Genomic DNA, 24,043 nt, shown 5'->3' on the forward strand with positions numbered 1-24,043 from the left:
GTAAGATTTGTTCACTTTGCTATTTGCCTTCCAGAGTTTATGAAGCGGGACTATACATTTTGGGATATTTGCTTAATAGATATTGTGGCTGGAGAACAGTAATTTTGTACAGATTAGACAAAAATATATAAAGCCAGAAATGCTGTGTCTCTTCTCAAATTGTACTGATTCACGTTGGGAAATGTTTCTGCAAATATAATATTAATTTACAGAAATGAATACTAGTGAAAAGCTTTAGTGTTAATGAGCAGGATTCATCTTGGAAGGAAACAACTCATAATGTAGATAACCTTCAAAATATGAGGATGAAGATGTAAAGGATGGATATATAACCATAAGGGAATTGGTTACACCATAGAAGGCACATCACACTCCACTGAGTTGTGGTCATAGGTTTCAAGGGGATATGTGTTAGTTGAGTATCAATGGTGTGAAACAATAGTATTTGGGTGGCATCCTGATTGTTCAGACATGAGATAAATGTGGGATAAACATATGTGTCATTGCACATTTATGTGCGGTTTTTGGAAGGGGGAGTTTCAAACCAGAAAAATGGTGTGTGAAATTATACCATCAAAAGTGTTGCTCACACTTGGCCAAATGCACCTGGTGGCTATAATTAAACTTTCGCTATTTGAGAGGTCCCCCATGAAAAATGAGTGATTGTAAGACAAACGTTTTGGAGACTTTTGTATGGACATTTGTAAGAGAAGTAATGAGTGAACCATTGAAAGAAATGCATTTTAATTTCCACATGAAAGGGAGGATTCAGATATTGTGATTTTGGTGGTTGCTCAGTGTGGAACAATGATTTGGTTTTCTCAAAGCGTGTTATGGTGTAACTGAGTGACCTCACGAACATTGTGAGGTGCAGTGCCATTGTTCATCAGAACAATTGAGTCCAATGCACCTCTCTCTTGTATAACAGAGATAACATGTTGGCAAAGCAGATTACAGTAATATGTGCCATTCAACTGTGTATCTTTGGTCCTCGGTATCCGAGTTCCTCAAAGAAAAGTGGACAAACTGTAAACAGTGCTGTAAAGCCACACCACACAGTGACACATTCACTATGCAGGGGCATTTCTTGAACATTTGCTGGTGGTGACGATCCCAAAATGATGCAACAACTGTGAGTTTTCACTGCCCCAGTGAGCATAAAGTTTTCTTCTTTGCACCACAAAATCTTCCTAGACCACAGTGTCGTCAATTTTAACTCTTGCAAGTAACATAAGTTCAAAGTCTATTCAAATGCGAGTCACGTGGGTCAAGCATGAGTAATATGAAGTTTGTACGGTTACCATTTCACACTTATTCTCAGCACTTGTAGAACAGTTGACCGTGGAATGTTCAGCTGTTTTGGGATTGCTTGAGGACTGACATTGCATCCAGGATTCTCAGACATGGCAACAGTAACTTCTACAAACAGTGTGAGGCACAGTTGTGTGCCAGCTTCTCCCAAAGCAAACTGAACCACTGGACCATCATTCCAAAGTGTGTAACCGACAATATTACCAGATTTGAACCCTCTCATTTGGAAATTAAAATCTGTTTCTTGAAGTGGTTTATTTGTTATTTCTCTTCTCCATGCCCTTACAAATGTTTGCACAAAGTTTCACTCTCCTAGGATAACTTTGTTTTTCGTGGGACCCTCTCGAGTAGCAAAAGGTGTATGATAACCAACCTGTATTACACAACAGAAACCAAAGTGGATTTTTCTGCTTGGTTATCTGTAATGAATTTAGATTTTATCCTCTGAGGGTATAGGTATGGTGTTATCATCATCTTCATCATCACCGTTGATACACAAGTTGCCAAAATGGTGTAAGATAAAAAAAGACTTGCACTAGGGGGTCGAAAAACCCCAGATAGGGTCTCTCTGCCAATAATAGCATATGATGATTTTTTTTTTTTTAAATACAACAACATAGTATCCATGCTGCTCTGCAGTTTCATATATCTCTTAAACTCAATACACAGGCTTGTGGACATGACATACTGTCTGTGATGAACTTTAAGGTATTCTGTTAGAGGCCAGTCAAACAGAAGTCTCTTTGGGTTTGGTATTCATAGATGTAGTTTAGTTCACTTGTACAATGTGAATGCTCACATTGTACATGACAGTAACCAAATCTAAAGTGAGATAAAGCAACAATTGTTCTTTAAACTGCCGTTTAAAGACGCTATGCCATTTTAGAATAGTAATCTTAGAGTTCTTGGCCTTTTGTACCTTAAAAAGCTGTTTGCTCTCGGGGACTGAACCCAGTCGCTGCTGATCCAACATGGAGCACTAAAGGTTGACTATCTTTGCCAACTGGAACTTTTAGTCCACTGTCCCCATCATTCATTTTTGATCACATTCGCTTTGTGTGGTTTTGTTTGACATAAGTTTCATGTTTGTAATAAATTTGAGATGAGCCAGCATGATTGATTTCTTGCGTTGTTCTCAAAAATATTTTTCATGAAATTCTGTAGATCTTGTACTTCTTTTTGTTGTCGTGTTAACTAGCACGACAACTTGAAAACAGCTGAACCACACAGTCCGTATACCGAAATCACGAGCTCAGCAGTGAACAATATTCATGAACATTCAGTATTAAGAACACGGCACGATCTGCACGGAATGGACAAGAAAGTGACGGACGAGTGATTGGCTGAAAGTCGTGTGATACACTTTGCGTTGCTTCTGCACGTCTGACATCGACACACTTTTGTTTATGCTCCAAACTCTTATTATTGCTCAGAAAATATTTCCTTTGTAATCCCATTTCATTTGCATTGAGGAAATATTTGCAGATGATCCACATGTTGAATATAAGGAGCCCACGGAATCCGTAGGTATCCGAGAAGGAAACCTGGAGCATTGGGAATTATATGGTTTGAGCAATGCAGGTTGCATGTGATTTATAAGACAGTGGTGCAGTAATTTAACATACTGTATACTTTTATAGCAGTAATCTATTTGAATTGCTGTTGTGGGAGTCATGGACAAGAAAACAGTTGTATTTTTTTGAATTATCAATGTGAGATACATTTAACATATATTTTCTGCAGTTTCATAAATGTGTAGTCATTTTGATTATATGTTTGGAATATTGTTATATGGTCTGGAAAGCTATGGCTGAAACTTAGAAATAAAAAAAGAGTAGAAATGTTGGTTTTAGGCTGCGTGTATAGTGGAGCGGTGTGGCGTGATCAGAGCTGTGCGGTGAGCAGAGCAGTGCTGGCGAATCAAACCATTGTTGTGCGTGTGATTATATTAGTGCAGAGCAGAATGATTCAGACATGTTTATTTCACAGAGCAGTGACCAGTGTGTTCGAATGACTCTGGCTGCGTTCGGGCTACGCTAGCAGCATTTGGCTGTTTTTGTGGACAGTAGACTCAGTGCTGATGCTGACACTTGTTTATTTTGTTGTGCTGTAGAGAAAATGGTATGAACAGAAGCTTTGAAAGCAGCGGCTTTTACTCTGTTCTTTATGGGACCGGCGAAAAAACTACCGTCACATCCGATTTATTTTGGACAAGTTATGTGATGAGGCCTCCACAGAATTACTGACAATAAATTCAGAATACATTTCATTAATCTCTTATTTCTTTCACTGTCTGAAAATTAGAGTTGATAAAAATGCTGAAGTAGCACAACTGAGAAAAGGATGAAAATCATGTTTTATTACGTGGGAAAGTTTTTAAAATCATCTCATTTAGACAGCCTCATTTGAAATCTCCAGTGAATACAAATGACAATCCAACTGATGTATTTAGTAGCGGAAAGTCTGGTGATATGTCAAGCTCCCCTTCTAGCGAAGTACACTAGAAGAATAAATCTACTACCTTCACTTTCCTACCTGTATCTCTGAACATTGATGGTAATGAATTTCTCCTGAGTATCTGCAACAGCTTGTAGTACGATTCAGTGAAAATTTTTATTACTATAAAACATTGCACCACAATTTTCTGGGCATTTCCTGTCAATATCAGTGAATGCAGTTATAAATTTATATAAATCATTTACAGTATTTAGAAAAAGGCATTCACTTGTAGAATGCCTGGAGCCAATCCCTCTACACTTTGGTAATTGACAGTACTTACAATGGTTGTGAATCCTATTGTAAATGTCAGAGCCATGTCTCAAAAACTTCTTCAGGTTTCTAAGAAATTGTAACAATTTTCAAATGATCAGTTATCGATGGACTTAAAAATGACGTTATTTCATCAAAAAAACCTGTAGTTGCCTGAATACTTGTTAAATACGGAAATATTGTATTTTAATTATACAGCAAAATATTTTCCTCTTTGTGTACTATCATTTACCAAACCGTTTATGAGATATGAGGAATGTTACGAACACGTCATTCTGGCTTTTTCGCTGGCACACGAGTTTGGGACGATCCATTTTCTCGAGATTGGTGATAGCAAGGTGATTCCAAGGTTAAAGAATAATTCAATATGTTAGCTACATTTCATACGCAGAAACATATGACCTAACCTGCACCAAACACAAATTCATAGCAGCTTCTATTTTTTGATACAAGCTTTTCACAATTCTTGCAGTAGGTTACTTACTTTTGAAATAGTACAATAGCTGTGACCATTAATGAAATGACAGGCAGTTCACCGTGAAGCTGACGAGTAAGGCTACGAGATGTGCGAGAATCAAATTTTTTTACCTTGTGATTTCTTGAAAATCGTTCAAGAAAGACTACAGATCGGTTGGCTCGCGCATTCGCTGTCTGTGCAGTCGAGTGAGCCTGCTGGCTGCCGTGCCTCTCGCTGCCCGCTGTACCTGGGCACGAAACAGTGCTGCAGCAGGTGCCCAACACACAGCTCTGCTCTATGCTGTAGCGCCGCTCCACTACCATCTGGGACCTAAATAACTGGTGGTGGTTCAGATATTGAAAGAGCATGTAATGCATGTGGACTGTGCATAAGTCAAATTAAGACTGTCTTTGTACTGTACCTCTAAAAAGATATTTAAAGAATTTGTGTTAACTGTATAACTCTTCTAAAATGAGTGTGTTTTTTATTAGCGACCTGTGGCTTCCAGTGGCTTTTTACGTATGAAGGCTTTCATGACCGGATCACATATCTTCTAGTAAACCTTCCGGGATGTAAGGTCGTGGTCCATGAAACTCTTCAGCTCCTAACATTTCGTCCAGAGCTGCGCTGGACATCTTCAGAGGGGTGTTTCTCCTCTCTCTGTCGGCAAGACTCACCGGAGGAGAAACACCCCTCTGAAGATGTCCAGCGCAGCTCTGGACGAAACGTTAGGAGCTGAAGAGTTTCATGGACCACGACCTTACATCCCGGAAGGTTTACAGAAGATATTTATTTTTCTGTCTGTATTGCACTGAAAAGGCTCTCCAGCAGGTCATTATACGGTGTATGTTATCTGGAAACAAATTTGTTTAGTTGACTCATGGTGTTTGCTCTTGGCAACAGTAATGCCCTCTTTATTATTTGCCTTCAAGGCTGCATCCTGTACTGCTTTGTTCTATCTTGAGCTTGGTTTGATAGTAATGTACATTAATAGTAATCCACAGTACGGATAGCTGTATCACTTGGGTCGGTCGATACTCGTATCGTGTGCATGTTCACTGAATGCGATGGAGGAGCTGCGTGATGGTGCTGTCCCTACAGTGATTGCAACCGCATCACAGTGCTTTTGAATTATTGTGTGTTTTTTTGCTGTACGTATATTTATATATGATCACTGTTTTGAAGAGATTTTAACAGAAATGAAGGTTATAAGCTGAATAAGCTACGTTATTATACTGTAACAAGCTACTGCTGACACCAAGTTCCCTGTACCAAAATACTCCGAAAATATCCATGAATAATGTCTGAAATATTGTTGGGGCTTGGTTTCACCCTATATTAAATAGTAACGTTACAACGAAATTTATTTCTGTTTTTAATGGAGGTTGTTGACCAATGATACAGTTCCACTATCTGCTTGTGTATATGTTTGCATGCACTGTATGCATGAGTTTTAGCAAAGCTAATTTAAGAAATTGTAGAACCAAAACCTTGAGGAACATTGATGCTTTTTTTAGGCTTTTGCTACAGCTGATAGAATCTTTAAAGTTTTGTACTTCTTCAGCATGTATAATTTCTCACCTCCATTGAATAGTTGTCGAAATTTCTTTTTACAGCTACGCAGCTCGCACGAGCCCAACTTACGACCCTTACCGCGTGTCTACTTCAAAGTCGCGCTCTCGCTCGCGCTCACCGGTAAATACAGGTCAGATAACGTACATCACCAGTTTCGGAGGGGAAGAGGAAGAGGAACAGACACACCCTACAGCAGTCCCCGGACCCGTGAACGTGAGGTCCTATGGAGGTGCCGACTCGTCTTACCACCACAGCAGCAATGCCTCAGTGTGTTCTGCCACGGCGGGGTCGTCTGCCGGCAGTCAGAGCAGCAGCAGTCGACGAAACCGGTCGGTATGCTTATCACACTGGACGAGTTCGGCATCAGTTCTTTTGGTTACGGCAATAGTCTCACTGTTAGTATGAAGTTCTTTGCTGTGCGTGCATAATTTCATTTCAGAGTTCAAAATTGTATTGTGAGGGGACCTTACAAACTCTCTTCCTCTGATTTTCTTCATGCTTATTGGATACTGAGGGCATTGCTTACGCACCAGTAGCCTAAAACATCGTGACACAATTCTCAGAAAAACTTGATAAAAAAATTGCCTGTGGAGATTAGAAGATTTCCTATTGCTGTTAGTACAAAACATATACGAAGTACTGTTGAGTATAAAACATTTGCAATGAGCTTCCATAGTTGGCAGTAGCTGAGTGTATAGCATGAAACTCTTGTAAATGTGAAATCATCTATTCGAATCTCACAAGTAATAACATTTTTTAATAAATCGAAACGTTAATTAATAAAAAGTGGTTCAGGCCATTACTGATTCTGCAATAATAAATTAAAATTTAATACTGTCATTCTAAATGCCGTATTGTTAAATGGAAGAAAACTACTTCGATGATGAAAGTATTTTGTTTTCTGTATGACCTTTTGAATTTTTGTACCAAATTTGATTTTAGAGTGAATTCCGCACTATCATATTCATGTGATTAATAACTAAAAATAAAAAGATGTCATTTTTATTATTTGTTAAGAGATTATGAATCACTCTTTCTTAATTAAAATTTCTATTTCTTAATAAATATGGAATTTAAATAAAACTAAAAAAAATTACTGGTAGCGAGATTAAAAACGGCGGTTTTATGATAATGACTCCGTTATACTATTCTCTTAGCTACTGTCAATAGTGTGAAATAAATTGCAAATATTTTGTACTTTTAACACCACTTGTAATTCTAATGTTCAAAGGTAATTTGTTTTTAATTTTTCTGTGAAATGCATCTTACCATTTTCGGAAATGGATATCCGAGCATGTCCTTCAAATAATATAAACTTGAGGAAATTTGGAGAGGGCCGCTGTGTAAAGTCTTCTCTTAAGTGCTTAGGAGTGGTTTAGACCACCTCCGTGGCCTTCCTGGCTCATAACACAGAGATCCCAGGTTTGATTCCTGATTACAGATTTTTTTGTGGAGTAAGGCTGGAATATAATCCACTTAGCTTTGTGAAGCCAGATAAGAAGCGATAAAATAAGCGGTGGAATCGCATGCAAACTGTCAAAGTGGTGCCCAAGGTAGAAGGTGCACCCATCTGGGAGCCAAACAGCATTTTTAGTAGTAGTGTTGAGGTCGTGACATGTCCACCCAGTTCTTGTTTGACGAGGGAAGTGGGTACCACTCTCTTGAGTCTTGACTTAACTGTGGCGCATTGCTGCAGCATATTACAATAATATATCTATATTACAGTAATAGATGTAAATTTAACCCTTCTGACATCATCAGTGTGTGAAAATTAGGAATAGCAAATTTTGAGAGAATTACCTATTCTAGTTTATAAAAAATTGGCATAATACAGGGTGCAGCAGTGAAACCTGCAATTTTTAAATGATTGTAAAATAAACATGAATGCAGATATCAAAATTTTAGTCATACAATCTTATTCTAAGTTAAAAACCATTTAAGAAACATTCAACACTTTTTTTTCATTGCTTGAAAATAACATCGGCAAGATGGCGTCCTTCTCGATCAAGTCATTCTCGGAAGCAATTTACGAAGCTGTCTGTCACATGACGGAGCATACCCTGAGGAATTCTCTCGATTTCCAGCCAGATCAGATTCTTGCTTTGAGATCACCAGCATTATGAGATCCTTCTTCGTACACTTTGCTGTTAAGGTAGCCCAGTAAGAAAAAATCACAAGCTGTTAGGTTGGGTGAACATGGGGCCAAGCAATCGCTCCATTTTTGGAAATCGCCCACTTTGGTACAACTTCATTGGGAACATTAATGCTCATGAAGCGTTTGGGACTTCCTGCTCCATCTTGTTGAAATAATGTTTCATCATTCACTGCATATTGACAAAACTGATGTATGAAGAATGTCCTTAACATTGTTGAATAGTGCTCAGGATCCACAGTAACATATTGCCCTTTTAAGTTCTCAAAAAACTAAGAACCTATTATTCCCAATGAGGACATTGCTCACCAAACGTTACTTTGGTTGAGTGCAGGGGTTTTTCATGGAGTTAGTTGAGGGTTCTGATCACTCCAGTATCTAAAGTTCTGTTTGTTCACATACCCATTGAGGTGAAAATCTGCCTCGTCACTCATCCAGAGATTGTGAACAAGCTCATAATTTTCTTCAATCATTTGTAAAAGACTTTCACAGAAATGCTGTTGAACCACGAAGTCATTACTATTCAGTGTTAACCACTTTGATTTTGTATGGGTTGGGGTGTAAGTCTCAACCTCAAAATCTTTCGGACAGTCCTGTCAGAAATTCCAAGTGCAACACTCGGTCTACACGCTGATTTCCGGGGGCTTCTTCCCACAGCAGTTCTTACACATTCCACATTCTCGGGAGTATGCAGTGTCTTCGCTCCACTACATCTTTTCCTTGTTGTTTCACCAATTTTTTTCAGTTTTCAACCCAAGTTTTTATTGAGTTAACCGAAGGCACCAGCCTGTTACAATTAATTTGAAAATGCACCCAGAAACAACACTGAAAATACGCACAGAAACGAGTGGCTACATAGCTACCGCTTTGGTAGAACTCTTTTCACTGCAAATGTCCATTGTTGCTCAGTCCACTGCTCTGTGGCTATTGAAATGCTTTGTGTTGCGGAACGCAGTGGTGACCTTGGTTACTCACCCCCCCACTATTTCCAATGCTTCCGCTCTCTAATAATAAATGCAGGTTTGACTGCAGCACCGTGTATAACCTAGGAGGGTTCCATACAAACTTAACCCCTTAACTTAACAACTATTTTTAAAAAGAAATTATGTTCCAAAAAATAATTTTTTTAAGTTAATGAAAAACATCCTATTATGAATGACATTACATAGAGACATAGAGACATGTAAAGAATGCTTTTAAAGCTCAAAATAATACGTTAAAATTTTTTGAAAATCATCAGAATAAAAACCATACTCTATTTGTGTGCTGCACTTTGACTAAAATATCCTCAAACTTGAAGTCATTTTTTAATTTCCATGTAGCTATGAAGTCTTACCAAACATTTCACAGCTGTTTCCTATGAACATAAATCTTAAAGGAGTTGGCTGGAGCACAGTTGATGTATTTATCTTGTATAACTGGCGAGCACTTGTCGCTCAACTATTGTCACTTTCAGTTTCTAATGATGTAATAACATCATATCCTTCACTTTCTGAGCTGCTAAATTCAGTGCCACACTCAGGATCACTATAGTAATCCACTGCCTAAACAACAGTGTGGGAGAGTGTCGGAAAGCATGTTTTACGTTGTCAAGTATCAAAAGTGGCAACAAACTCAACCAAAACATCAAAGGCAGGCTATAAATGTAGTACCAGATGCTCTCTAACAACCGAAGATGTAACTATCACTACTGAAACAAATATATACAGTGTTTTATTTTTTCCAAGATCTCCTCTTAAGTTACCTGAATATACACTGGATTTTAAGTTTCTGTCAAAATAATAAAATCAAGGTAACTCGGGATTTTATGTTAAGGGGTTAATTATGTATATAGACAGTTCATCCATTCTGGAAATCAAGGACCTCTATGATTTTTGCCTGTTATCGACAGAGTCATTGGTAAGATATTGGTCCCATGGATTTCGACATCTTAGAGAGTACTTTAATTTCAAGTTTGAAGTTGGATGACAAATGAAAACAGAAATATTTTTTCATGTGATATAATTACAAATTAAAAATTTTCTGATTGTTTTCTTGTACTGTGAAACCATTCTTCATGCCAAATTTCATGAGTCTGTGTCAAGGGGAAATATTCTTAAGGTTTTAATGTGAGTTTGTGAGTATCATAATATGACATAAATGACCATATCTTTTGATTGCATTGACTTAGGAGCTTCACTTTTTTCATCACTTGGGGGGGGGGGGGGGGGACACATTTCAACTTGATTCGTCTACCCCTTATGCTTTGAACAGTCAAACAGATGAGAAAACAAAGTGTCTTATAAGGGTTCAGTGTTTACTGATGGAGTTGCAGAACCTTAAAATTTAATGAATAAAAACATATGAATGGCTTTCCTGTTTGTGTTAATCTAGCACTTGTAGACATGGAGAAAGCTTTTGACAATGTTGACTGGAATACTCTCTTTCAAATTCTGAAGGTGGCAGGGGTAAAATACAGGGAGCGAAAGGCTATTTACAATTTGTAGAGAAACCAGATGGCAGTTATAAGAGTCGAGGGGCATGAAAGGTAAGCAGTGGTTGGGAAAGGAGTGAGACAGGGTTGTAGCCTCTCCCTTATGTTATTCAATCTGTATATTGAGCAAGCAGTAAAGGAAACAAAACAAAAGTTCGGAGTAGGTATCAAAAACCATGGAGAAGAAATAAAAACTCTGAGGTTCGCCGATGACATTGTAATTCTGTCAGAGACGGCAAAGGACTTGGAAGAGCAGTTGAACGGAATGGACAGTGTCTTGAAAGGAGGACATAAGATGAACATCAACAAAAGCAAAACGAGGATAATGGAATGTAGTCAAATTAAATCGGGTGATGTTGAGGGAATTAGATTAGGAAATGAGACACTTAAAATAGTAAAGGAGTTTTGCTATTTAGGAAGTAAAATAACTGATGATGGTCGAAGTAGAGAGGACATAAAATGTAGACTGGCAATGGCAAGGAAAGCGTTTCTGAAGAAGAGAAATTTGTTAACATCTAGTATAGATTTAAGTGTCAGGAAGTCGTTTCTGAAAGTATTTGTATGGAGTGTAGCCATGTATGGAAGTGAAACATGGACGATAACTAGTTTGAACAAGAAGAGAATAGAAGCTTTCGAAATGTGGTGCTACAGAAGAATGCTGAAGATAAGGTGGATAGATCACGTAACTAATGAGGGGGTATTGAATAGAATTGGGGAGAAGAGAAGTTGTGGCACAACTTGACTAGAAGAAGGGATCGGTTGGTAGGACATGTCCTGAGGCATTAAGGAATCACAAATTTAGCATTGGAGGGCAGCGTGGAGGGTAAAAATCGTAGAGGGAGACCAAGAGATGAATACACTAAGCATATTCATAAGGATGTAGGTTGCAGTAGGTACTGGGAGATGAAGAAGCTTGTACAGGATAGAGTAGCAGGGAGAGCTGCATCAAACCAGTCCCAGGACTGAAGACAACAACAACAATCTTTTTAGGACACTATAATTGAATGGAGTGCAGTTATGTGCCAATGAAACCTATTCTCTTCATGAAAGAGGAAGGTATGTATCATTTAAAAAGACAAGAAGAAAATGTTTCCAGCTTTTTGTGTTAATATTCCTGTTTAATGTGTTGTGTTTTGATTTAAAGCCTGTGAATATGTAGTGTTTCGTATTATCTTCAATGGGACTGGTGGAAGATATCTTTTTGTCACTTTTTTGGATATGCTGTTTTCCAGTGCCCTGATAAAATATATGTAAAATTATTGAAAAGGTTATTAATTAATGTGTTCCACACTGTTTTTTCAGACTCCTCCAGTTATTGAACTAACCTGTTAGAACAACGTGTCCATGCCTCCCTTTGCATCTGTTCATTTTGACGTTGTCCTGGAAAACAAAAATCGTGTATGCCTCTCACTTTTCATTTATTTTGTGGCAGCTGAAAAATAAAACAGCAGCAGATACAAAATTGCTCAAGTAAACACCTGATGAGTAATGTGACAGTTATCGAAAAAAATAGAGAGGAAAACTTTACACTCTACATAAAACCAAGGAACTTAAGTGGAAAGAAATATCTTGCAGCCAGGAGAGGTGTGATATATTACAAGTGGCAGTTGAAATTTTGTGCCACACAGAGATTTGGACTTGTACTTCCTGCTTATCACAAACAGTTGCCGTAACCGTTGGGCTGTATTCGCATGCCACCAAGATTGATTCAAACTTTCATTGTCACTAGCGCTTCCACTTAAGATTTCCAAACACCACTGCTAGATGTACACTCACAGGGTATGTGAAATTAGCACCACTGGGGAATGCAGTCAATGAAAGACTTTGGCTTATCCTCTGCTATCAATCCATTTGCTTCACATCGCTGTAACAGTCATATGTAATTAATCCTAAGTCGGCCATTTGTGGTGTTCCCCTTTCTCGCAGGCGCGTGCGCACTCTGCGACTTGTTGCAAACTTATTCTTCTTGACTTCATTTCCTGTCAGTGGCACTGTACTACTTCAAGCTACCGAATGACGAACACATCGTTGACAATGATATTCTGTATTGTTTCAAATGTATACATTAATTGTGAAGAGAGATCAAATTATCGATGACCCATAATTTCAGATGTATCATCCAATATGTCTGACCACACCAAATTCAACTTAAGATCTAAGATTTACAGTTTTCATTTGTCTTGAATGTTTAAGTTGTTGTACGTTTGTTTTCTCTGAGGTGTTTGTGTCACCTTGAAGGGGTACAATCAAGGAATAAATATCTATGCCCAGCAAGTGTAGCTACAGTCACGATGCTTTGCTGTGTTATGTCACTGTATATGCACCATCTGCACAGATCAGGATGTGCACTGTGTATTTTTCGCACTACATAAAATGTTTGTAAGAGACATGACCATCTTTCACCAGTGTGAGCTTCTTCGGTGGAATATAGGTCATTATCACGAATAACCCATGTTGCAGCACACATTTAATAACCCCACTACTAATCTGAAACTTTATATTGGTTCTTTCTTTCTTTTTGTCATTCTTTGTCTCCGTCTTTAACCAAAGAAATCTTCCTGCCTCACGTGAAGCTCGAAAAATTCTATATGTAATCGAGAGGCTCGATTCGGGAGCACTGAGAGTTTTGTAAAACTCTTTGAGTTTATTTTTTTGTAGCATTGCAGGAGGAAGCAAAAAGTGTAATGAAAAGAGAACATGGTGTGGAAAGTTTGCAAGAACAGTTGAGGCATTCTCTGGAATGTAATTAGATCAATATACAGAGCATCAGATGTTTCAAATAGTTTTTTTTATTCATTTTGAGTTCTTGTAAATGTACTAAATTTCAGTCAAATCTAAATGAAATATTTGTTGTTTCAGAAAATGACATGATTGTGTAATGTGCAAGAATTACTGATTGCTTTGGATTTTAGTTACGGAGGGCCTTGGCCAATGTGTTTGTGGCATGTAAAGATTGATGGAGTAGAATTGTTCATTGCAATTACTGTTGATGAACTTTTAAGCTAAGATCGGCCTCTCTATGAGAATATACTATCAGTGTTCATCAGATGTTGCTCAGAGCACGCAACGAAACTAGCATTTTTAACACATGGTAAAATGAACTTGCACAGACAGGTATTCTCTTTACTGGCAACATCACTTATAGAAAACTTAAACAACATTCTGGTCACACACATTATTTATTACCAGATTGTAAGCAAATGAAATTTTTTAAAAAATGTTCATTTCGTGTTGGACAAGTAAATATTTGATAATAATTATTTACTGAAAGAAAGAAAGTGGAGTTTAGTTGCTCCACTGTTTCCGTACTGTCAAGATTTATTCGCATTTTGAAGCACTTAGAATGTATCGTGTTAAATTTTAACTGAACTGTTGCAGGTTGTTTATATAATTTTGATGCCTTAGGCGTGTCACACATTCTGAATGTCAGCAAATAAAAAACTTTCCACTTGTGGCGAACTGCAAGGTGATAAATTAGAATCTACTCAAGTGACACAATAAATAAAGGAAATTGTGTTACATTTAGAAACTGTTGAATATCGTTGTAAATAACTGGTACTTATTATCAAACTTAATATGCACCATTTATTTGAGTTACTTGGTGATTTTTGTTTGTCTGAAGTTGCTTTTTGATGAGTAGAATATTATGTGTCACCAAATCATTACATTTGAATATTTTTGTGAAGTGCTTTGAAAATATTTTTTCCTAAATTCTCTCTCTTCCACATGGGAAAAATATATTAAAAACAAAGATTCCAAGCGGGAAAGCGCCGGTAGACAGGCACAATAAAATAACACACACACAAAAACAAAATTTCGGCTTTCGCAACCGGCGGTTGCTTCGTCAGGAAAGAGGGAAGGAGAAGGAAAGATGAAGGCAGCGCTTTCCCGCTTGGTAAGTCTTGGAATCTTTGTTTTTAATATTTATGGTTCCTACTCTTGCAACCGCCCCCGGTGTAAAACCCTGTCCTATGCACCCTCCCACCACCACCTACTCCAGTCCTGTAACCCGGAAGGTGTACACGATCAAAGGCAGAGCCACGTGTGAAAGCACCCACATGATTTACCAACTGACCTGCCTACACTGTGACGCTTTCTATGTGGGAATGACCAGCAACAAACTGTTCATTCGCATGAATGGACACAGGCAGACAGTGTTTGCTGGTAATGAGGATCACCCTGTGGCTAAACATGCCTTGGTGCACGGCCAGCACATCTTGGCACAGTGTTACACCGTCCGAGTTATCTGGATACTTCCTACCAACACCAACCTATCCGAACTCTGGAGATGGGAACTCGCCCTTCAGTATATCCTCTCTTCTCGATATCCGCCAGGCCTCAATCTCCGCTAATTTCAAGTTGCCGCCACTCATACATCACCTGTATTTCAACAACATCTTTGCCTCCACACTTACGCCTCGACTTACATCTCTACCCTTACTCTTTGCCTTTAAATATGTCTGCTTGTGTCTGTGTATGTATGGATGGATATGTGTGTGTGTGCGTGCGCGCGTGTGTGTGTGTGCGTGCGCGTGTGTGTGTGTGTGTGTGCGCGCGCGCGAGTATATACCTATCCTTTTTTCCCCCTAAGGTAAGTCTTTCCGCTCCCAGGATTGGAATGACTCCTTACCCACTCCCTTAAAACCCACATCCTTTCATCTTTCCTTTTCCTTCCCTCTTTCCTGACGAAGCAGCCACCGGTTGCGAAAGCTCGAAATTCTGTGTGTGTGTTTTATTCATTGTGCCTATCTACCGGCGCTTTCCCGCTTGGTAAGTCTTGGAATCTTTGTTTTTAATATATATTTTCCCATGTGGAAGTTCTTTCTATATATATAATCTCCCTCCTCCCTTCCTCTCCTTCTCCCCCCACTCTGTCTCCCTATCCCTCTCTCCCTACACCCCACTCTCTCTCTCTCTCTCTCTCTCTCTCTCTCTCTCTCTCTCTCTCTCTCTCTCTCCCTATCCCTCTCATCCTACCCTACCCTACCCTACCCTACCCTACCCTACCCTACCTCAATTTTACTTTTTGTTTTCCGTTGATACTTACTTTTAGATTGGATTACTGCATCTTTTTTTCTCTGATTTTAAAATGGCAATTCTAAAGTAATTCTTCATTGTGCTTTCTGTGTGAATATGCAGACCAATTCCTCAACTGCTCATATTTAAATAGGGAGCTGTTATTAGGATTGCTGATATTCATTACTCAGTTCTTTGCAGAACATGTAACTTTCGTAACTTTTTACATTTATTTTTATCTTGCCATCATTGAGGTTTCATTTCTCTCTCTTTTTTATCATACATTGAAGTAGGCATTTGCTATAATAACTTTGTGATAAATTTGTGATTATTTTTTTCAAAATGCTAATACAAAAAAGTAATTTGATTAAGCAGTGCCTTTTCTACAGATCTCGTTCACCACGTTCATCTGGCTGGCGGAGACGAAGAGACCGTTCTCCTTCATCGAGCAGCCGAAGCAGCCAGCGCAGGCGATCTGGAATGTCACCATCTGGCTATAGGAACAGGTATTTGATTATGATCAATTTGGATGTACTCATAAGTAAACTCATTGAACAGAAATTTTGTCACTACCCAGGGATATTACATTAACCCTTGTGCTGCTTCAGATTTGCTCTCTGCGTTCTGTGCTGAATGCAGCTATTGTTACGACTATACTGCTTACCTGTTCTGAGGGATGGTGTTCTGGTCAATATGAAATACTTATCAACCAATTTTTCAAAATCTATTGGGTGAAAAAATTTGATTTTTGCTCTACTTACAGTCTGATATCATCATTGGATAAAGAAGTTAATTTCTTTTTGTTAGTTATCATACTTCCCTGTGCACCATCAAATTAAGTAAAACATTGCACAAAATTTTGAAAAGGTTGCTAAGGTAAAAACAGACCGGTCGAGTGTTCATAAAATGAGGATTGTACACACAAACCTTCCGAATAGTTGATTTCAGCTCATACGTTGCAATTATGAAATTGAGATAAGATATCGGAATTTTATTTAAAACTGTGAGCAGAACGATATTTCTTTCCCGAGTTATTGGGCTTTATATCCGATGGACGGTGAGATGTGATGCAGTTATTTGCGTCCTTGGGCATTGCGAATCATGTGGTCTTAACACTCATCGTATCTCATAAACAATTAAAGATATCAAAACGAGGTTTTTTACAAATGATGGCGTGCAATGAGGCACATATGAAGTACGATAAATATTTTTATTAAACTTTTTATTCACCGAGAGATGGTAGTAACTCGTTTGCAGCAGTAACTTGTTTGCAGCAGTGAGAGGTGAGGTGCTCAGCACTCATAAAGATGTTCAAACCACTGTAGGAAACCCAATCAACGTGCATGTTCACATCCGCAGTAGGTGCGGAATGGCATAGCAGAATGTGTGTGGACATCCATGACAGCCAAAGGGTTAATGTTGTATAACTTAATAGTGGGCTCAGTTAGGTGACAAGAGTTGTCAAGTTTCACGATGCATGTTGTAATTTGCTGAAGACACTAAATGACAATTAGATCACGCAGAACTATCAAATCATGGGAATTTTGGTTGCTGCATTCAAGATGCTTTCCCAAATTGTCCCAGACAATCTGTGGTATGAAAATATGTGACCTAGCAGACTGGTTGAGTGTTCATAAAATGTGGAATGTTGACGTGATACGCTATGAGTAAGGGTGCTGTTACATTTAGAACAAGTTGCCAATCTCTGCACCACATTGAAATCTTATCAATATCTGACTGAATATTTATACAGCTTCTTTCAGATAGTACTGATTTACAGATAACTGCATCATCTGCAAAAAGCATGATTTTGCTATTAATATTATCTGCAACATCATTAATGTACAACATGAACAGCAAGGGCACACTTTTGTGGGGAACACCCAAAGTTGCTCCTACATCTCACAGTAACTCTCTGTCCAAAATAACATTAGATTAGATTAGTACTTGTCCCATAGATCATAAACACGACACTTCATAATGATGTGGAACGTGTCACGTTAATAAAACGTGTCTATACAAGATATTACATTACACAAAATATTACATGACACTTAATTTTTTTAATATTTTTTATTCTTTTTTGGGTGGGGAAATTACCCATTTACTATACCCAAAAATTCATCTAATGAGTAGGAGTTGCCATTAAGAAATTCTTTTAAGTTCCTTTTAAATGCTATATGGCTATCTGTCAGACTTTTGATGCTATTTGATAAGTGTCCAAAGACTTTAGTGGCAGCATAATTTACCCCCTTCTGAGCCGAAGTTAGATTTAACCTTGAGTAGTGAAGATCATCCTTTCTCCTAGTGTTGTAGCCATGTACACTGCTATTACTTTTGAATTTGTTTGGATTGTTAATAACAAATTTCATAAGTGAATATATATATTGTGAGGCTACAGTGAAGATCTCTAACTCTTTAAATAAGTGTCTGCAGGATGATCTTGGATGAGCTCCAGCAATTATTCTGATTATACACTTTTGTGCAATGAATACTCTTTTACTCAATGATAAGTTACCCCAGAATATGAAGCCATACGAAAGCAGAAAATGAAAATAGGCAAAGTAAGCTAATTTACTGAGATGTATATCGCCAAAAATTTGCAATGACCCTAATAGCATAAGTAGCTGAACTCAAACGTTTCAGCAGATCCTCAGTGTGTGTTTTCCAGTTCAACCCCTCATCAATGCATACACCTAGAAATTTTGAATATTCTACCTTAGCTACCAATTTATGATCGAAGTCTATATTTATTAATGGTGTCATTCCATTTACTGTGTGGTACTGTATATACTGTGTTTTGTCAAAGTTTAATGATAGCCCGTGTGCAGAGAACCACTTAATGATTTTCTGGAAAACATCGTTTACAATTTCACCAGTTAATTCTTGTCTGTTTGGTGTGATAGCTATACTTGTATCATGAGCAAAAGTATGAGCTTCGCATCTTCGTGAATATAGAATGGCAAGTCATTAATATATATGAAGAACAGCAGAGGACCCAAGACCGAACCTTGCGGCCCCCCATTCTTGATTTTTCCCCAGTTTGAGAAATTACCAGTTTTTTGCATATTATGTGAACTGCATATTATATGAACTGCTTATTTCAACTTTCTGCACTCTTCCAGTTAGGTAGGATTTAAACTTTGAGCACTGTCCCATTCATACCACAGTAGTTGAGCTTATCTAGAAGTATTCCATGATTTACACAATCAAAAGCCTTTGATAGATCACAAAAAATCCCAACGGGTGACTTCCGGTTACTCAGAGCATTTAATATTTCATTAGTGAAAGTATATATAGCATTTTCCGCTGAAAAACCCTTCTGGAAACCAAACTGACATTTTGTTAAAACTTTATTTTTGCAAAGGTGTGAAGCTACTCTACAATACATTACTTTTTCAAGAATTTTAGATAAGGCAGTCAGAAGAGAGATTGGGCAGTAGTTGTTGACATCAGACATATCCCCTTTTTTATGCAGTGGTTTAACAATGGCATGCTTTAGTCTATCTGGGAAAATACCCTGCTTCAGAGAGCTGTTACATATGTGGCTAAGAATCCCACTTATTTCTTGGGAACAAGCTTTTATTATCCTGCTTTGTCCTCCCTACCAACAAGTCCTCAGTCCAGTCACAAATTTCACTTTATACCCCACATGATTGTATGTTGTAGTCAAATGCTTTTCGGGAACCGAGAAACACTGCATCTACGTGTTTGTATTGATCCAAAGGTTTCATGAGAGAAAAGTGAGAGTTGTGTTTCATGTGATAGATGTTATAGAAATCCATGCTGGTTGACATTGAGGAAGTCATTCTGTTCAAGATACATCATTACCTTTGAACTCAAATATGTTCTAATATTCTACGACAAGTCAGTGTCAACGGTATTGGACAGTGGTTTTGTGGATTACTTCTGCTGCGCTTCTTGTAGGCAGGTGTGCACTGTACCTTTTTCAAAGAACTGGGCACGGTTTTTGTTCGAGGGATCTATAGTAGAGTATAGTTATAAGAGAGGCCAACTCAGCCATAAATTCAGTGCAGAATCTGATACAGATTCCATCAGGCCCTGGAGATTTGTTTAGTTTTAACGATTTTGGCTGTTTCTCAATTCCACTGACACTAATACTTATTTTATTCATCTTTTCAGTGGTATGAGGATTAAATTGGGACAATTCACCTGGCGTTACCTTTGTAGAGGAACTTTTGAAATTGGAGTTGAGCATTTCAGCTTATGCTTTGCTATCCACAATTTCAGTTTCTATGCCATTCGCTAGGGACCAGACACTAACTTTGGTGCCACTAACAGCGTTTACGTATGATCAGAATTCCATTGTGTTCTGTTAATGATCACTTGACAATATTCTGCTATGGTAGTTATTGAAGGCTTCAATCATTGCTCTCTTGACGGCCACACGCGTTTCATTCAGCATCTCTCTATATGTAGTCCAACACTTTTTTTTAACACCTGTTATGCAGTAATCTCTGTTTCTTGAAAGGTTTGTTTACGGTGACTGACTGCCATGAACTGTTCTATTGGGCACATAACTATTCAGTGTGTGGTAAACTATTCTTTTAAACTTGAGCCAGAGTTCCTCTACATGCTCCTGACCTGTGTTGGTAGTTTCAAGTTCCTCATTGAGATATGACACTCTTGATTTTTCATCTAGTTTAGTGAACATATATATCTTTGTTTGTTTTAGTTGTCTTTTGTACTTCGATAATCATTGTTGCCACGACAGTGTCATGGTCACTGGTTCCAGTTTTGATGTGTACATGCTAAAAGATGTCAGATCTAATTGTTGCCAGTAGATCCAATATATTTCCATCATGAGTGGATTTCCTACCTACCTTTTCGTGGAGTTTTCAGAGAAGGCTTTTAGTAGAGTTTCACAGGACGTCTTATCACGCCTGCTACTAACAAAACTGTAATTTTCCCAATTGATTGTTGGATTATTAAAGTCTCCACCAATGATTACTGTATAATTTAGGAACTTATGTACAAGTAAAATGTGGTTTTCCCTAAAGCTTTTGGTTACATTAGTCTGGTGGGTGATAGAAGGGCCCAATTATCATTTTATGCCCACCTCTGATGCTGAATCAGTGGCTGCTGGAGTAGCCTCTTCTTCATGTTAAATGAGGGCCCCAGGCACACACCTGGTGCACCTTGTATCTTTCCTGTCTCTTGCTGCCATTTCTCTAAGAGGTACCATCATTTACTGTACGTTTGAACTGCCAATGATTAATAGACCCCTACCCTTTTGCGATTGCCTTCTCCGGAGACTGGACAAAATGGTTTTCTCCATAACAGGTGACCTGACTCCCAATTGCACAGTTTCAGCAAAAGACAGTACCTCAAACTTGTTGCTTAGGGGGATCAGTACAATAACATGAGTCCTTTCTGGTCCACTTTCACCTTGTGCAGGACACCTAGCTCTACCATTGACTCGCCGCTCACAGTGTAATGAATGGGTAATGACAGATCCTGTATTTCCTGCAGAGGAGGCATGATCCACAGGAGAGGATAATACTTGAGGTACCTCTGGTACAGTTATCAAAGGTGGACAACATGTGGGAGCTCTTCCAACACACCAGTTCAACTACCAGTCATTTGACAGTAGTCAGGGCGATTTCCATCTACTTACAAATGTCAACCAACTCATCATGCGTTAGAGAACAGCAGTCACAGTGCAGCTGAATTTTGGCTGGTGCATTGTATTACAAGGCATTGAACAAATAACTCCTAATTAAGCTTGCTGATAATCTTTTAAGCTGATGAGCTATAAGTTGCTAATTCTGTATAAGAACTGAAGCAAGTACACAGAACGAGATTTCTATTAATGCATCACAAAAATATATGGTAAAAATTACTAGTGTCCTAAAACGTTTTGATATTAATTGTAGTTATTAGCAAACTCAAAAACAGAGTTAATTTATGATAAATGCAGATAATATATAGATCTACTCCTCTTTAAGGGAAATTAGATGTAATGTTATATACTGGATCAGGAGTCGAGGGTCAAATGACCACTTGGTAGAACCACCTACAGTGTTACTGTGTGACAGTCAGTTGTACTGTTTTAAAGGAGTGACTAATATTTTGTCTGAGTTTGTGTGTAAATTAAAAACAAAAGGATGTAGAAAAGCAATTTTAATCTGTTGCTATAAATTTGAACAGATCACCTACTGTTGCAACAGCAAATAAATTTACTGTTGTAACTTTGCACTAGTGCTTAAGAGTAAATGAAAACTTCAAAAACTGTGAACATGAAAGCTAAATTTTTTTACTTCATTCCCATTATGTTAAATTCCTTCTCTTTTACTTTTAAAAAAAGCTGTTTTTGAAGATATTTGTGAATGCTATGAAGATCTGAGTCCTGTTCTAATGTACAGGGTTTTTATAAATTAGTCATACAAAAATAACCTTTAACTGTGAAAATGATAGAAAAACTTACAGAAATGTTTGAGGCAGCAGTGAATGCAATATATCTTCAAAGTTTTATTTACAAATTTTCAGTGTGGCTACTTTTTTTATAGCACATCAAATGTCTCGTCTGTAATCAATATACTGCCATATCCTAAGAGATACATAGCCAGTTTTGATGAAACAGTTGCACCGATTAATAACAGTTTGTCTTTAGTTGGTAGGTGCAATATTTTGTCCTGAATTGTCTCTGAACTGTAGTAGCAGATTTGGATTCGTGAAACCATAAACAACACTGTGCATGCTCTGCGCTGTTAGGTGTCACCATGATGACTGTTGAAATAACTCATGTGTGCGTGCCATCTAGTGGTAATTTCAGAAATGAAATGTATCAGGTGGGAATAAAACTTGAAGATACACTGCATTCATTGTTATATCATAAATACCCAGTATACTTGATATTCTGATTTCATATGTAGTCTCATTTATTGTTTACATCTCTCAAGTGGTGGAAATGTTAACATTTTAAGGCTTTAAATACAGTTTACGAAAGAGTGGCATATGTACATTTTTGTGGTTCATTTATTTTATAGATCTCATTCTCGGGAACGAGATCGCGGCAGGAGGGGACGTTCACCCTACGGCAGTGACCGACGTTCCAGGTTTGTTCTTAGAGTAGCTTTCTATTATCTTTTTTGTTTCCTTTAATGTCATTCATAATGAATACTACAGTAGGGAAGACAGCCATTACAAAAGTAGTAATATTCGAGATCAGGAGCTCTTACGGAGAAAATCGTATGAATACCCTCACATATACACTATGTGATCAAAAGTAGATGGAAACTCTCAAAAATAAACAGTTTTCATATTAGTTACATTGTGCTACTATCTGCTGCCAGGTACTCCATATCAGCGACCTCAGTAGTCATTAAGACATCGTGAGAGAGCAGAATGGGGTGCTCTGTGGAATTCACGGACTTTGAATGTGGTCAGGTGATTGGGTGTCACTTGTGTCACATGTCTGTATGCTACATGACATTTCCATGCTCCTTAACACCCATAGATCCACTATGTCTGATGTGATAGTGAAATGGAAACGTGAAGGAACACGTGCAGCACAAAAGCATACAGGCCGACCTCGTCTGTTGACTGACAGAGACTGCAGACAGTTGAAGAGGGTTGTAATGTGTAATAGGCAGACGTTTATCCAGACCATCACACAGGAATTCCAAACTGCATCAGGATCCACTGTAAGTAATATGAAAGTTAGGTGGGAGGTGAGAAAACTTGGATTTCATGACAAACTGCCTATTGGCTTCTGTATCGGTTTCTTTGGCCAATGTTCATCTAATGATTTTACTGACGTTTCACCAGCACGAGTGGCTGGCATTGTCAAAGCTTCACCCTCCGTTGCCGGTGGTGAACTGGAGCCGAGCTCGCGGCTGCAGACAATATGTACCTGGCGCGCCGACGTCCGAGGGCTTCTCCTCGGTCATTTCCGGTGTGGTTCTCCTCTTGCTACCTGCGATGGTCGTTCGCTGCAGTACGGGAAGCCAGGATCTGTTTACTTTAAGGCTTTCCTCTTTCTTGTTGAAACTGTTAACGTGTTTTTGTATTTCTACAGCTTCTCTGAACAAGCGCGTGTGATAGTGCCCCTCTACAGCCAGAACTTCCGTGTGGGCGAATTTTATTACGTGGTCGGTCTCACTCAGTGCGTGTTCTGCCACAGCCGATTTCTCCACCTGCTCCAACCTGCAATGTTGCTTATGTTCTTTGACCCTGGTGTTGATTGATCGTCCATTCATTCCGACATAAACTTTTCGGCCTGTGCATGGTCTACTGTATATTCCCGACATTGCAAGTGGCTCCCTTT

The 24,043-nt window shown here is 38.4% G+C and overlaps 1 protein-coding gene across 4 annotated transcripts in view; it reads left to right on the top strand.

Annotated features, from left to right (window-relative positions):
* The window catches only part of LOC126292197 (CLK4-associating serine/arginine rich protein), a 133,811-nt gene that overhangs the window by 54,513 nt on the left and 55,255 nt on the right, over positions 1-24,043 (top strand). For all 4 annotated transcript variants that reach the window (XM_049986049.1, XM_049986050.1, XM_049986051.1 and 1 more), the window contains exons 8-10: positions 6,154-6,441; positions 16,143-16,259; positions 22,764-22,832. In XM_049986049.1, coding sequence (XP_049842006.1) covers positions 6,154-6,441; positions 16,143-16,259; positions 22,764-22,832 — 474 coding nt within the window. The remainder of the gene's footprint in view (positions 1-6,153; positions 6,442-16,142; positions 16,260-22,763; positions 22,833-24,043) is intronic.

The sequence above is a fragment of the Schistocerca gregaria genome, chromosome 9 (assembly GCF_023897955.1).
Source record: "Schistocerca gregaria isolate iqSchGreg1 chromosome 9, iqSchGreg1.2, whole genome shotgun sequence".
Classification (NCBI taxonomy): domain Eukaryota; kingdom Metazoa; phylum Arthropoda; class Insecta; order Orthoptera; family Acrididae; genus Schistocerca; species Schistocerca gregaria.